Here is a 16,450-nt window from a genome sequence, read left to right as displayed (position 1 = left end):
GGTGGGACCCAATCATGACTTTTGAGAATCCTTTGAAAATGACCAGTTATGAGGTGAGTTCAAACGGCCCACGTGGGGTTCAAGCAAGCGGTTAGAGATTGGCTAGTTTGTATAAAGTAACTGTCTACAGTTCCCAGCCTTGACTCAGACCACAGGAATGGTTTTTTTGATTAGCTGATCTGAGGGCGGTCTGAGGATGGCTTTAGCCTTGAGCAATCTGAGGAACTGGGGCTACGTGCAGCCCGAGGCTGTTCTTAATGGAGGCCTTAATCTCAAGATGACGTTACTTAGGCTCTTCAGTTCTACATTTTTGTAAATCTTTTTAATATCTAGCTTAATAGAAGACAGCTGGACCCACATTTTTTCTGCTTTTAATATTTTGCAATATCACACATAGTGTAGCTTTTGAAAACTTGACACTTTTGAGAGAATGAGAGTGAAAATGGAAAATAACATTTTAGTATTACCTTGCTTACTTTCTGAGATGATCTAGGGAATCTTAGGGGTTCTTGGACCATACTTTGAGAAGTAGAATTTTAGCTGGTTTTCTCTTGAGCTGGTCAGATTCTCCAGGAAGATTTCTACTGTCTGGAGTGCTGGCTGTCAGTATTCTGGAACTGAGGAGGGAAGAAAGCTATAAACTTTTACTTGATTCCTCACTTATTGGTATTCTGTCACTATGGGTGCCTGATTATCTCTCAGACCAGGCCAGAAAACTTGTGTTTTACTATCTGGTCTTGTGTGCAAAGTGTAGGAGAAGATCAGAGAGTCCAGTTGCTTCTAAAACATATTTTCAACCAGTCTTGCTGTTTTAAGCTATGCCATCATCTTGACTTCCAAAAGTACAAAATACTCCTAATTCTAGAATCTGTTTTGGGGTCTCTCATGGAAATTGGTTGTTTTTCAGGTTTCTCATTTTGGGCAGAATTCAGTTTTGAATCTGCTATGTTAGTGCCCTAATTCCATCTGTTTTCTAGCTGTCAGAATGTTCTTGCATTGGTCTCCTCTCCTTTCACTTTGTCCCTTTGGATTTATGCCTGAACAAGCAAGCAAACAAACAAACAAACGCACCCTTGAAGTATTTTGTTTTTGTTGTTTGGGGACATAGTGGAGCTAAAAATATGTGTTTTATGGTACCATCTTGAATTGGAAATCCCAACAGTTCCATTTATAAGGATGTTTCTCTGTAACTTGTTCACATTGTTATTAGCACATTATTTTCATGAAGTGAATGGACATTGTTAGAGTTTACCTCTTTCTTCAGATAATCCTCTTTCTCGTATTGGGAAAGATTCTGGTGCTATCTAGCTTCCTGAGGAGTCTGAACAGATAGTGAGGCTTCCTCTACCAAAGCAGTAACTACTACGTCAGCAAATTAAGACAAAGTCCCTGAGGCCCCATAAAGAGACTCTCATTGGCAAAGAACAGACTGTCTTCTTAGTCTCTTGCTACCAGGTACTATGAAGAACCACATGCAAATACCACTGTCTCCTCTAAAGGAAAATAATTTATTTACTAACTTTATAGAGATTCTTTGAGAACACAACAAGTAAGAACAGCTCTTAGAATCAACTGTGCAAGTAGGGAATTAGGATTTCTGATCCCTCCAAAGACAGTGTGCCAGAATAATCAGGAGGGCTTTTCAGCCTCAGGTTGCTGGGTCCCACCCTTAGAGTCTGATTCGGTGTGTAGGGTTCAAAAATTTGCATTTCTAGTAAGTTTCTGATATGTTCTGTGGATCACACTTGGAGAATGATTGCTCTAATAGGTAAACATCCCAAAAGAAGAAATTTAGTGAAAACATGTTAATTTAAATGTTTCACATGGAGTTGTTTCTTCTGAAGTAGGCAAACTCTTTAACTAGATGAAATTTTAACATAGAGTACAGATCAGTATGAATAAAAAAGTATCACATAACACGGGTGAAATCTGAAGTGTTACATGGTCTGAACAGCACAGGTATTTATAATGGGTTTTTCTGGTTTTATATGCTTGACAGGCTCTATTTATGAGAATCAGTAAGCAAACATTTGACAACCATACCACATAGGAATATAAATGAATACATATAAATTCCATTGCACTTTAGAAGTACAGTAGCATTAAATATCTATCACCTTGTCCAATGCTTTGTTTTATAAATACCAAAAGAATGATCTCTAACATTTTTTCCTATTAAATTCTTCAGTGTCCTTTTTCTTTTGAATAATTAACAACTTGTGGAAAAAATATATAGTCCAGATTCATAATTAAACTATCTCTTGTGGTTGAGGAACTTAAAATCTATGGGAGAAATAAGATTGAGAGACTAAAAGTGAGAGTGAGCCCATGAAAGTCCTATAAATACTTTTATATTTACTAAAAAAGTCAAGAGTGTTTTTCAGATGGGAGCATCAAAATTGTAATAGTGCTGTATTCTCAGCGATGTGGTTTAGTCCCTGTTTGCATGTTCACCTTGTCTCTGGTGTTTTGACTTGAAGTTATTGATTCCAAGCATACTGTGATACTTAAGATAAAAAAGCTACTAGCTATCGATCGATCAATCGATCTATCGATTTTTAATGTCTATTTTTGAAGGCGAGAGAGACACAGCATGAGCAGGAGAGGGTTAGAGAGAGAGGGAGTCACAGAATCTGAAGCGGGCTCCAGGCTCTGAGCTGTCAGCACAGAGCTTGATGCAGGGCTCAAACCCACAAGCCGTGAGATTGTGACCTGTACTGAAGCCAGTTGGTCAATCGACTGAGCCACCCAGGTGCCCCTAGAAGAGTGACCTTTTAAAACTTTGTTCTGTTCAGCTTGTATGGCCAACCTCCATTGGCCAACTTATCAGTGGTCTAGCTTTGTTTTCTCAACCCCTCTTCTTTGTACAGGATTATGTATGGCTTTTGCTAGCTCTACCTGGGATAGTGGCAAGTGAGAGTCTGTTAAGAGCAGAGTACTGACACCTGGTGGCAACCATTTTCCAACTTCTTCCTTTCTGGGGCTCCAAGGCTTTATTTCTGTTTCTTTTATTTCTCATAAGGCTGCATTGCCAAATTCTTTATTTTTACTCAAGCTTTTATTTTACACCCCCTTTTAAAATTATCCCTTATAGGAGTGATTTAACATATTTCATACTAAAGCTAAAATTCTCATGATTCAGGAAAGGATAATGGGTGTGAATCTGGCTATTATAAGAACTTCATGGCTGGGGAGGTTTTACTGCATCTACAGAATATTTTTCTCCTGACACATTTTTTTTCTTATTTTACACATCAAAGGCAAGTATGTACAATCAGCCAAATAGTCAACAATTTATGTTCATTTCAATCAAGGAGGAGTGCTTGTTCTGAATTAGATTATAGTCAATTTATTTGTGACTTCTTTGAGTGTTTTTATTCACCTTTCCCCATAAATTCTGTTTTTATACACAACCTGTGTGCAATTTTGTGTTCATAATTTTAGTTAGATGTTTACTTTAGCGAGCCACTTTGCCATATTCAGTAATCGAAGTATTATTCCACATAAATTTCTTTCTGAAGACTTCAGCATCATCGGTCATAGGTATACCTCCTTGTACAAATAATTGTTTTCCTACTTTTGGTCGAGGTAGAGAGATGAAGAAATTATTTAATAACCTGCTGACTGGCTCAGAGATTAATCTTAGCCTTCACATCGTGTGACAACAAGCCATTCCCCAGGCTTTAGGCCTTAGATCTCTATTTCCAAGTACTTTCATAATCAAAAGAGCTTATTGCAGTTTGAATTGTTACCTGTATGATATGTGGTGATTTGCACTTCTGGCAGAGCACTGGTTTGAGTCATTAAATGTCCAGGACTGGTGTGATAGTTTCTTAAGTATTAGTGTTTGTCAACAGCCCACCTGTGCCCACGTAGCAACACAGCTTTTTTATTCTGTTCTTGTCATGTATGTAGCAACTTCCCTGCAGTGATAGAAACACGCTTTCTTAGTGAAATGTCAGTTGATGGTACTTATGATGAATAAAGAAGTCTAAGAAGATGATCATTCCTAGCCTAAGAATCAAAAGTTTTGTAAGGAGAATTGTCCTATCTGACATCACTGACTTCTTCAAGCATTTTGCCCAGGATGTAGATCTTATTGGGACTGAGTAAAAAGAAGGCTTTTATGAGATACTTCTTGAAAAACATATCTTGTGGCAGTTTCTTTGTAATACATTAGATTGAAAAAAACTTCTTTGTTGCAAGATTTATAATGTTTCATATATTGATGTATTTAATTATTTAATTTCATTTTGTATCTTTGGTTGTTGAGGCATAATTAACATATATCACTGGTTTCAGGTGTACAACATAATGATTCTTTTTATATTTCAAATGCTCACCGTAAGATCTAGTTAACGTCCATCACCACACATAATTATAACTTTTTTTTTGTCTTGTGATGAGAACTCTTAAAATCTACTTCTTTTAGGGACAACTGGGGGCCTCAGTTGGTTAGGCGTCCGACTTCAGCTCAGGTCATGATCTCACGGTTCGTGAGTACGAGCCCTGCGTCGGGCTCTGTGCTGACAGCTAGTTCAGAGCCTGGAGCCTGCTTCGGATTCTGTGTCTCCCTCTCTCTCTGACCCTCCCCTGCTCATGCTGTCTCTATCTCTCTCTCAAAAATAAATAGAACGTTAAAAAAAAGATCTACTTAGCAAGTTTCTTTTCTTAATATTTATTTTACTTATTTTTTTAAGTAGGCTCCATGCCCAAGGTGGGGATCAAACTCACATCCTGAAGTCAAGAGTCGTATGCTCTACTGACTGAGCCAGCTAGGCACCCCCTCTTAGCAACTTTCAAATATGTATCATCATGCTGTATATTACATCCCAGGACTGATTTATTTCATAACGGGAAGTGTGTACCTTTTGACCACCTTTACCATTTTGCTTCCTCCCTAGCCTCTGCCATTTACGACCACCAATCTCTTCTCTGTATCTATGAGTTTGATTCTTTGTTTAGTTTTTTTTTTTTAAGTTCCATATAAAAGATCATACAGTATTTGCCTTTCTCTGATGCTTATTTTTTCTATTTCATTTAGCATAATGCCCTCAAGATCCATGCATGTGGTTACAAATGGCAGGATATCCTTCTTTTTTATGGCTGAATAATATTCCACTGTGGTATATACCACATTTTCTTTATCCATTCATCTATTAGTACACAGTTAGGTTGCCTCTATGTCTTGACTATTATAAATAATGCTGCAAGAAACATATGGGTGCCTATATCTTTTCTAGTTAGTGTTTTCATTTCCTTTGGATAAATACCCAGAAGTGGAATTGTTGGATCATATGGTAGTTCTATTTCTATTTTTTGAGGAACATCCATACTATTTTCCATACCATCTGCATCAATTTACATTCCTAACAGCAGTGCACAAGTGTTACCTTTTCTCCACATCCTCACCAACACTTGTTATTTCTAGTAATAGCCATTCTGACCAGTATGAGGTGGGATCTCATTGTGGTTTTGGTTTGCATTTCCTTAATGATTAATGATATTGAGCATCTTTTCATGTGTTTCTTGTTCATCAGTATGGCTTTTTTGGCTAAAATGTCTATTCATTCTCTGCCGCTCCCTCTTTTTTTTTTAAGGTTTTATTTTTAAGTAATCTCTACACCCAACATGGGGCTTGAACTCACAACCCCAAGACCAAGAGTCAGATGCTGTACTGACTGAGCCAGCTGGGTGCCCTATTTGCCCATATTTTAGTAAGACTTTTTGTTGTTGTTGTTGTTGTTGAGTTATATGAGTTCTTTATAAGTTTTAGGTATTAACCTTTATCAGATATTAAGATTTACAAATATTTAGTGCCATTCAGGGATTGGCTTTTTGTTTTGTTGATGGCTTCCTTTGCTGTGCAGAAACTTTTTAATTTGTTGTCGTCCCACTTGTTTATTCTTGCATTTGTTGCCTTTGTTTTTGGTATAAAATCCAAAATATCATCATTAAGACTGATGTCAAGAAGCTTTCCATGTATGTTTTCTTCTAGGAATTATATGGTTTTAGGTCTTATGTTCAAGTCTTATTCCATCTTGGGTTATTATTATTTTTAATGTATGGTATAAGAGGGTGGTCCAGTTTCATTCTTTTGCATGTGGCTGGCCAGCTTTCCCAGCTGCTTATTGAAGAGACTGTTCTTTCCCTGTTGTATATTCTTATCACCTTTGTCATAAATTAATTGACCATATATGTGTGGGTTTATTTCTGGGGTCTGAATTCTGTCTCATTGATCCCTGTGACTATTTTTATGCCAATACTATACTGTAGCTTTGTAATGGAGTTTGAAACAAGGACACGTGATGCTTCCTGTTTTGTACTTCTGCTTTCAAGATTGCATTGGCTATTCATGGTCTTTTGTGATTCCAGACAAATTTTGGGATATTTGTTCTATTTCTGTGAAAAATGTTATTGGAATTTTGATGGGAATTGTGTTGATTCTGTGGATTTCTTTGGGTAGTATGGACATTTTAACTATTAATTCTTGAAATCTCTGAGCATGGAATGTATTTCCATTTATGTGTGTCTTTTTCATGAAAGTTTCTTCACCATTGTCTTATAGTTTTCAGTTTGTAGTTCTTTCACCTTGGTTAAATTTATTACTAGATATTTTATTTGTTTTGATGCAGTCATAAATGGGACTGTTTTCTTTTCTTCTCTCTCTCTTAGTTTATTTTATTTGAGAGAGGGAGAGAATCCATGTGTGTATGAGTGGAGAGGGGTGGAGAGAGGGAGAATCCCTAAGAAGACTCCTCACTGTCAGCACAGAGCCTGATGTGGGGCTTGAACTCACAAACTAGTGAGATTGTGACCTGACCTAAAATCAGGAGTCGACGATTGACTGAGTCACCCAGATGCTCCAAGACTGTTTTCTTTATTTCTCTTTCTAATATAGTTTGTTTAGTTCGTTATTAGTATATAGAGACACAACTGACTTTGTATCTTGAAACTTTACTGAATTCATTTATTCTAATAGTTTTGTGGTAGAATCTTTAGGGTTTTGTACATATAGCATTGTGTCATCTACGTATAATGATAGTTTTCTTTCTTTTCCAACTTGGATGCCTTTTTTTTTTCTTGTCTAATTTTTCTGGCTAGGTCTTCCAGTATTTGTTGAATAAAAGTGGTGAGAGTGGGCATCTTTGTCTTGTTTCTAATCTTAGAGGTAAATCTTTTAGGTTTTCGTCATTGAATGTGATGTAAGCTATGGGCTTGTCGTGCATAGCATTTATTACATTGAGGTACATTCCCTGTACATACTTTTCTGAGAGTTTAAAATATCATAAATCAGGGGTACTTGGGTGGCTCAGTCGGTTAAGCGTCCAACTTCAGCTCAGGTCATGATCTCACGGTTCGTGGGTTCGAGCCCTGCATCGGGCTCTGTGCTGACAGCAAGCTCAGAGCCTTGAGCCTGTTTCAGATTCTGTATCTCCCTCTCTTTTTGACCTCCCCTGTTCATGCTCTTTCTCTCTCTCTCTCTCTCAGAAATAAATAAAACAAAAAAAATTTTAAAAATATCATAAATCAATAATGAATTTTATCATATGCTTTTCCTGCAACTATTGAGATAACATGGTTTTTATTCTTCATTTTGTTAATGTGGTACATCACATTTATTTGTGGATGTTAAACTATCATTACATACCTGAAATAAATCCCACTTGATCATGTTGTGTGATCCTTTTTATGTATTGTTGAATTTGGTTTGCTAATATTTTGCTAAGGATTTTTGCATCTATGTTCATTAGGAATACAGGCCTATAATTTTCTTTTCTTGTGATGTCCTTGTATGGTTTTGGTATTGGATCATGCTGACCTTATAAAATGACATTAGAGTCCCTGCCCCCCTTCTCTTCTATATTTTGGAAGAGTTTAAGGAGGATTGGTATTAATTTTTCTTTAAGTGTTTGGTAATACTCACCAGTGAAACCATCTGGTCCTGCACTTTTGTTTGTTGAGAGGTTCAATCTCCTTATTAGTATTTGTTCTGTTTATATTTTCTGTTGCTTCATGATTCATTCTTGTTAGGTTTTATGTTTCTAAAAATATACCTATTTTCTTCTAGGTTGTCCAGTTTGTTAGTGTGTAATTGTTGATAGCAGTCTCTTATGATTTTCTGTTATTTCTGTGGGATTAGCACTATTAGCACTAGGTCTCCTCTTTGATTTTTCATTTTATTTATTTGAGTCCTCTCGCTTTCTTGGTAAGTTTAGTTAAAGTTTTGACTATTTTCTTTATCTTTGCAAAACCCCAGCTCTTTTCATTGCCCTTTGTCTATTTTCTGTTGTCTCTTTGTCTTTATTTTGCTCTGATCTTTGTTAATTCTCCCCTTCTCCTAACTTTGGGCTACATTTGTTCTTCTTTTTCTAGTTCCCTGGTGTGTAAATTAGATTGTTTGAGATGTTTCTTGTATCTTAATGGAGTCCTCTCTTACTATGAAATTTCCCTCTTAGAACTGCTTTTGCTGCATTCTGTAAGTTTTGATATATTTACATTTTCATTTTTCAAGGTATTTTTTTATTTATCTTCTGATTTCCTCTTTGACCCATTGGTTGTTCAATAACATGTTGTTTAATCTCCGCATACTTCTGAATTTTCCAGGTTTTTTTTGTAATTGATTTCTAGTTGTGGTCAGAAAAGATGCTTGATATGACTTTAATTTTCCTAAATTTGGTAAGACTGGTTTTGTGGCCTACCCTAGGATCTATTCTGGAGAAAATGTCCCATGTTTTCTTGAGGAGAATGTGTGTTCTGTTATTTTTGGATGGAATGTTCTATATATATATCTGGTAAGTCCATCTGGTTTAATGTGTTGTCGCAGGCTACTGTGTCCTGATTAATTTTCTGTCTGGGTGATCTATCCATTGATGAAAGTGAGGTATTAGTCCTTTACTGTTACTATATTGCTATGTATTTCTCCCTTTAGATGTTAATATTTGCTTTATATCTCGAGGTGCTCCTAAATAGATGAGTGCATAAATACTTGCAAATATTATGTCCCCTTGTTGGATTGACCCCTTTATTATTTATAATGACCTTCTTTGTCTCTTGTTACCATCTTGACTTATATCAGAAACAACAGGCTTTATATACCCCACCTTCCCTGTGGTTTCCATTTTCACAGAATGTCTCTTTCTATCCCTTCACTTTCAGTCTGTGTGTGATCTTGTATCTGAAGTGAATTTTTTGTAGGAAGCATAAAGATGGGTCTTGGTTTTTATCTATTCAGTGACTCTTTTTATTGGATAATATAGTATCTTTTCATTCAAAGCATTTATTGATAGGTGTGTACTTATTGCCATTTTGTTAATTCGTTCTGGTTGTTTAGTAATTCTTTTTCCCTTTCTTTCCTTGTTCTTTTCCTTTGTGATTTGATGGCTTTCTGTAGTGGTATGTTTAGATTCCTTTATCTTTTGTGTGTCTATTGTTGTTTTCTGCTTTGTGAGTACCATGAAGCTTACATAAAACAACTTATGTTGTTAAGTCTATTTTAAGTTGATAATGACAAGTTTGCACACATTCTACCGCTTATTTTTTTACTCTCCTCCACCCATTTTATGTTTTTGATGTCACATTTTAAGGCTTTTTATCTTGTGTGTTCCTTAACCAATTATTGTTGTTGCAGTTATTTTATTCCTTTTGTTTTTTAACCTTTATTCTAGCTTTATAGGTGATTAATCCACTACTTTTACTATATTATATTTACCTCTGCCAGTGAGATTTATACTTTCATGTGTTTTCTGCAACTGATTAGTGCCCTTTCTTTTCCCCTTAAGTAAGTCCCTTTAATCTTTCTTGTAAGTTTGGTTTAGAGTTGATGAACTCCTTTAACTTTTGTCTGGACAACTCTTATCTCCTCTTTAGGTCTAAACTGTTACTTTGCTGGGTAGTGTAGTCTTGGTTAGATTTTTCTTCTTTCTTTCAGTACTTTGAATATATCATGCCATTTCATTCCCTTCTGGCCTGCAAAGTTTTTGCTGAAAATCTGACAGTCTTATAGGGTTTCCCTTGTATGTAACAATTTTTTTTTTCTCTTACTGATTTTAAGATTTTCTCCTTGCCTTTAACTTTTGACACGTTAGTTATAATGTGTTTTGATGTGGGTCTCTTTGAATTCATCTTTTTTGGAACTCTGTGGGCTTCTTGGATCTGGATGTCTGTTTCCTTCCCCTGGTTAGGGAAGTTTTCAGACTTTATTTCAGTTCTTGAAATAAATTTTCTGCCTCTTTCTCTCTTTCTCCTCTGGGACCCTATGCTGCAAATGTCGATCAGCTTGTTGTTGTCTTACGAGTCCCTTAAGCTATCTTTACTCTTTCATTTTTTCCTTTTGCTGCTGTGATTGAATGAGGTCTTGTGCCCTGTCCTCAAGTTCACCTGGTTCTTTTTTCTTCAGCTATTCTTCTTTGCCATGATCTTCTCTAATTGTTTTCATCTAGTCTGCTGTTGAACCCATCTGCTGTATTTTTCGGTTCAGTTATTGTATTCTTCAGCTCTGTGACTTCTGTTTGGTACTGACTTACACTCTCTACCTCTTTTTGAAGTTCACACTTTGTTCATTCTTTTCCTATGCTTGGTGAGCATAATTATGAATGTAAATTTGAACCTTAATAGGTAAGTCACTTATTTCCATTACATTAAGGTCTTATTTTGTCTTGTTCTTTCCTTTGCAATGTGTGTCTGTGTTCATTTTCCTTGACACTCTGTATTGGTTTTTATTTATTGGATAAAATAGCCACCTATCCCAGTTTTGGAGTGGCCTTGTGTAGGAAATGAATTTTATTGTCCAGTCCTGCCCCAGCTCGAACCTTTGTTATTGTCCAGGTAGCCTACTTCATCCTTAGTGGCTCCTAATAGTTGGGGCTGTGCCAAGACTTGTCATTATGCTACCTGGAGAAGAACCTCAGTCAGCACCTAGATTTGGGCTGTTTGGAAGCCAGGTTCTTGACAGCAACATTTAAAGTATGCAAATATACCTCTTTCAGGGGAAGACTGGGCAAAGGGCATATCTGCTGCCTCTGCACTGAATCCTGGGGTTATAGCCAGTTAAAAGCTGTTTCTTTGTGTGCCACCATTCTTTGGAAGCCCTGTTGGTCACCAGGGCTGGGCTGTCAAGCTAGTGCCCGCTGGAAAGAAGCCAGGAAAGCAGGGGTACCAGATGTGTATACGAGCTCTTTCTTTTCTTGGAAATACCAGTGAACTGGGGCTGGGTGGAAGGGGAGCGTGAAGATAGTGCCTGCTGGCCTACATGTGCCTCCCTTCAGGGCACAGCTACGATGACAAGCTAATGGTCCCCTCTTTCACAGAGAGACTGGCAGTGCTCTTCAGCCTGCTGTCTCTATGCTGTGTCTTGTGGGAGGAATAGCTGGCTACGAACTTCCTTCATTACAGTCTTACGGGACTCCTGAACGTAAATCCTGTTGGCTACCAGAGCCAGGCTGTCAAGGGTTGTCCTCTGGGCAGCAGCATCAAAACCTGGGGCATCAGACATGTGTGCAGGCTCCTGGGGAGATACCAGCGGCCTAAAGTGAGGCAAAAGGAGAGTGTGAAGATGGCAACTGGCCTTGCCCTGGAGGTTTCTGGAGAGGATTACAGCTGGCTCTTAGGTGTGTGTGTCAGAAGCCTGCCCCTCTGGCTGCAGCTAAGAAGATGAGCAATAGTCATCTCTAACAAACAGAAGGGCTGCGTTTCCTTCTCTCTGCTCTGCCCTTCGGTGGTAGGTGGTTGAGAACTGTTTCTCTGTTACGGTCCCATGGGACCTGCCTCCACTGGCCACCTCAGGCAGCCAAGGGGTGTTTCCTGGGTGGCAGCAGTAAAAGCCAGGGTGCTGGGCATTTGCATAAACTTCTTCCTGGGAATACTGGTGACCTGGAGAGAGGCGGGGGGTGGGCACAGAGATGGTACTTACCAGCCTTGGTCTTTCTTTGGAGATTATTTCAGTGTACCCCTAGATGTTTGTTAAATTAGGGTTCTACCCCTCAGACTGAAGCTTTAAGATGAGCAAACAAGCTGCTTTCACAGAAAGACTGGGCACTTTTCAGCTGGCTGCCTCTGTACTGGTCCCTAGGGAGGGTGAGCCCATGGGAGCCTTTTAAGACGTGTTTGGCAGATTGCTGTAGTCTTGTGGGTCTTGAGGATCTAAGCTCCAGTGGCTTGTGAGGCTAGATGTATTGGGGGCATGTCTCTCAGGTGCTGGTCTTAAAAGTTGGAATGCTCACTTGGGCTCAAATCCTTTGATCCGTGAAGCCTGGGATTTTGAGTTCCCTCCCGATTGTAGGTTGCCACACCAGGGGCGGAGTTTATGGCAAGATTGTTTCAGCCTCTTCTGTTTTGATGTGGGTTGTCTCGTTTGCTTACCGTGTAGCAGTGATTCAGCTAGTTTTTGGGTTTCTTTTAGAGGAAATTGCTATATACAGTACTGCTGTGGTAGGCAGAACTCTAAGACGGCTCCCAGTGTCTCCACCTCCGTGTGCACACACCTTCGCAGTTATCCAAACACAGGTGTTGCTTTGAAGGGATTTTGCATATGTTTAATTAGATAAAAAAAATCAGGTGATTTTAAGAAATAGAGGTATTCAGGGGCGCCTGGGTGGCTTAGTCGGTTAAGCGTCTGACTTTCGCTTAGGTCATGATCTCGCGGTTCGCGGGTTCGAGCCCCGCGTCGGGCTCTGTGCTGACTGCCAGCTCAGAGCCTGGAGCCTGTTTCAGTCTGTGACTCCCTCTCTCTCTGACCCTCCCCTGCTCGCGCTGTCTCTCTCTCTCTCCCCTAAGAAATAAATTTAAAAAAAAAAAAACATTAAAAAAAATAGAGGTAGGTATTCATTTGGTTTTGACATAATCAGGTGATCCCTTAGAAGGGGCTGGGCTCCTTACAAGATCAAGGCGTTAGATGGATCTGGCCTGAGGGAGAGTCTGTTTGCTGGTTTTGAAAATGGGAGGCGACCACATGGCAAGGAGTGCAGGTCTCCTGTAGGAGTGGAGAGTGGCTCCTAGCTGACAGGTTACATGGAGACCTCTGTCCTACAGCTGTAAGGAAACTGTCACAACTACTTGAGTCTGGGAGAGCTTCAATGAGAATGCAATCCAGTGGATGTGTTGATCTAAGTTAGCCTTATAGGACTCTGAGCACAGAACCCAGCCCTTCTGTCCTATAGACCTGTGAGGTAATAAATGTTATTTTAAGCTTCTAAGTTTGTTCTAACATCTTACAGCAGCAATAGCAAATGACACCAATGGAATATTTTGCTTCACAAAATTACAACTATTATTTGTTAAATATTTATTGATGTTAAATCCACATTACACCAGCACAACAATCCAAAGTAGTATGATAGTACTTTTTTTTTTTATAAATACAACATAAAAGGTGGCAAATAATGCTACTTAATCCCCAACCCAGCAAATTAGCAGTCACATTCAGAAAAATTTGGCAAGTAAGATAGATAGGACGTAAGTCATAATTCTACAATATANTTTTTTTATAAATACAACATAAAAGGTGGCAAATAATGCTACTTAATCCCCAACCCAGCAAATTAGCAGTCACATTCAGAAAAATTTGGCAAGTAAGATAGGACGTAAGTCATAATTCTACAATATAGATGATAGGTCCATGAAAGACTTTGTATGGTATCTTAAATTCCATATTAGCAACGCATATAAGCGTGGTCAAAGAAACTTGCACCACTCTGCAAAGAACATCTGCCACCCAGTGATCAAGCCTATGAATCATTTAAAACTTGGTTGGTTGGTGTTCTTACAAAGAAGTAGAAAGCTGTACATGTGAAGCAGTAATATGAAATATATGGGGTGGTACACAGATATAAAATTATTTTAAAAAATACTACGTACTGAATTAACTGAGCTAAGACAGTTCAACATTTTTATTATAAATAATGAAAGATATATGTTTTGCATAAGGAATACAGTGTTTTCTTTTCATCACAAAGTACCATTAAAAACCTCATGTCTTAAAATATCATAATATCCGGCCAAATTGCTTTTTCTCCTTTCTAAAATTTATTGGTTCCGACTTAAAGCCATCAAGTCTGGTCAGAATCCATTCAATCTAGCTGTTGCAAGGATCAATACGCATTCAAAAAGCAGTCTTTGCAGAGATGCCTTTACAAATTACCTGGAACGTAGCACCTTCTTAAGGCAAGGTTTCATGGCAGCATGGAAGTGAACTAATATTTTCCATTTACCATATCACGGTGCCGTTGGGAAAAAAATAGATGATGGCACAAACCTGTTTTTGTCTCTCCCAAGAATCCATTTCCCTCGAGTAGACTAGCCCCCACAGACAGTTTCTCACTGATGCCAATCTTGCAGTCTCGGCCCATTTTCCACTTGCTCAACACATCTAACCTCTTCAGCGACTACACAGACGTCAGACACACTGAAACTTCCATAGCATATGTGCGCCAATCTCCCAGCTGACCCTAGACCCGACCCCCCCCCGACTTTTGAATGGCAGCGTTTTTCCACCTATACTTCAGATTAATGTTGAGGAAAACCAAAGAAAAGTCTGGCCTCCACCACTGTCTCCTGCCCCACCTACTTTTATCTCGATGAATAGAAGTGTGCCGGTAGCATTTTCCTTCTTTCTTCCTACTCCTTCCCAGCCCGTCTTTCCTCTGAATACTATATGCCTTGGCCATTTGGGTGAGTGGTATGTCTTCTGTGGAATGGACTGTACTATAGTTCTGCTTTATTCAGAATACTTTATATTATTTATATTTAAATTAGCCTTTTAATATGGTTTGTAAGTACGCTTCCTACCAAGGTAGCATGAAAAGAAAATACTACACATAAAGAAAAAGAAAAGTTAAGAACTAAGGTATCAACCTTGTTAGAAAAACTCTTGGTATTAATAAGATTTAAGGCAAGTAATTTCTTCCTTATGATTTAACATAAAACAATTTGTAAAGACAAGGCATTTACTTGGATTTGTCATTTCCTCTTCCTTTTCATCCCCACATATTGCACTTGGTTCACTGTAGCTGTCTGAATATACTGCCCATTTAGAGTCCTTTCAGTATTACTTGTACAACTGCCTCGTGTTAAGCATTCCACACTATCATGCTATGTAGCACCTATAGCTAGTGTTTAAAGACACGTCTGAGAATACAAATTCTGGTTACCTTTGAACAGTTGATTTCCATTAGCATTTTGGCATTTCAGATCGCCTTCATCACAGAAATTCCAAAAGTTTTAAATTGGATGATGAATGTGAATTTTCTGTGCAATGTGTACATGTCTATTAGCATCACCTACTTAAACTCTAAGTTTGGTATATCAAGTAAGAAAAATATTATTTTGGTGGTTGTTTTCTACAGTCAAAGGTATGTTTTTGCCCTTTACATAATGTGACAAAGGAATATGTTGGTCAAGGCAATGGCTGTTTCAGTGTCTCAGCTTTAATATGAATGTTGGATTACAGGTCCTCACTTTCCACCAGGCCAGTACTCAGTGTCAGGTGAGATGGGCTGGCCTCAGGTTGGAAGGCTGCTTTAATGTCCAGTCCCTGGTCCGAAAGCGCTGCATACCGACTGGCTGAGGGCCGTACTTTTTTTGGCTTGGTGCTCTGTGGCTGCTGGTGCCACTGGGCTACAATAAAAAAGGAAAAGTAAGATTAAAAAAAAAAAACAAGATGTAATTGGAAAGCCCTTAAATGTTTCAAGTAAATACTGTATGTCTTTATATGTGTACCAGGCTCCTGTTCTTTTTCACGGGAGAAAACCCAAAACTTAAGCACAGTTTTGCATCTTCCTCCTATAGGCAGGTTTACTGTCTATACAGGGTAGTGGGACTGTAACAGCTACAGAGTAATTAGGTGTAGTTTGTTTTAGGAACTCCTTTGAAACAGTTGTGCAGATTCCTAATTCTCACCTCTCCCCCTCTTAAAAAAGTCTTTAAAGCTCAAAATGTATAAATGCCACAATAATTACAATAGTCAGGTATTCTGGTTGGACGTTTTAACACTAATCAATTGAAAAGAACAGTAGGGAAGGTTGCGGTCACTCAGCCTTGAAGAACCTCAAAAAGCTGCTTCCTGTTCAAGAAAAGGTAAAGTTTGAAAATCCATTCTTAATTTTTTCTAGTGGTTTTCTTACGTCAATAGGTCACATAATGCTACTGGTCTAGTTTGTGAATTCAACAGAAACAATTTTCTTTAAATTCAGGATGCATGTACACAAATGTTCATACACAAACACTCACAAACCTATTGCTAAGCTGCTTAATGTGTATTAAGGAGAAAAGCGCTAAGCCACAAGAAAGTATGCATTCCAGGGTCAATGTACACACATGGAGAGTGCATGAAGACACTGTGATAGGATTACGATACAGGGAGAAGTGTTAAGAGGCAGTCATTTGCAGAACACGGTAACAAGAAACTGAAAAACGTGGTTATGTCTTTGCCCACTGTTAACTCCTAAGGATGCTT

The 16,450-nt window shown here is 38.4% G+C and overlaps 1 protein-coding gene across 2 annotated transcripts in view; it reads right to left on the bottom strand.

Moving 5' to 3' along the window:
• Positions 1–15,400: 15,400 nt before the first annotated feature.
• The window catches only part of PALLD (palladin, cytoskeletal associated protein), a 378,381-nt gene continuing 377,331 nt past the window's right edge, over positions 15,401–16,450 (bottom strand). For both annotated transcript variants that reach the window (XM_077772316.1, XM_077772386.1), the window contains one exon: positions 15,401–15,612. In XM_077772316.1, the coding sequence (XP_077628442.1) occupies positions 15,440–15,612 (173 nt within the window). In that variant the 3' untranslated portion in view covers positions 15,401–15,439. The remainder of the gene's footprint in view (positions 15,613–16,450) is intronic.

This window comes from Crocuta crocuta, unplaced genomic scaffold (genome assembly GCF_008692635.1).
Source record: "Crocuta crocuta isolate KB4526 unplaced genomic scaffold, BGI_CrCroc_1.0 scaffold429, whole genome shotgun sequence".
NCBI lineage: Eukaryota > Metazoa > Chordata > Mammalia > Carnivora > Hyaenidae > Crocuta > Crocuta crocuta.
The sequence above is the reverse complement of the archived record's forward strand: the minus strand, read 5'-3'. Positions and strand labels throughout refer to the sequence as shown.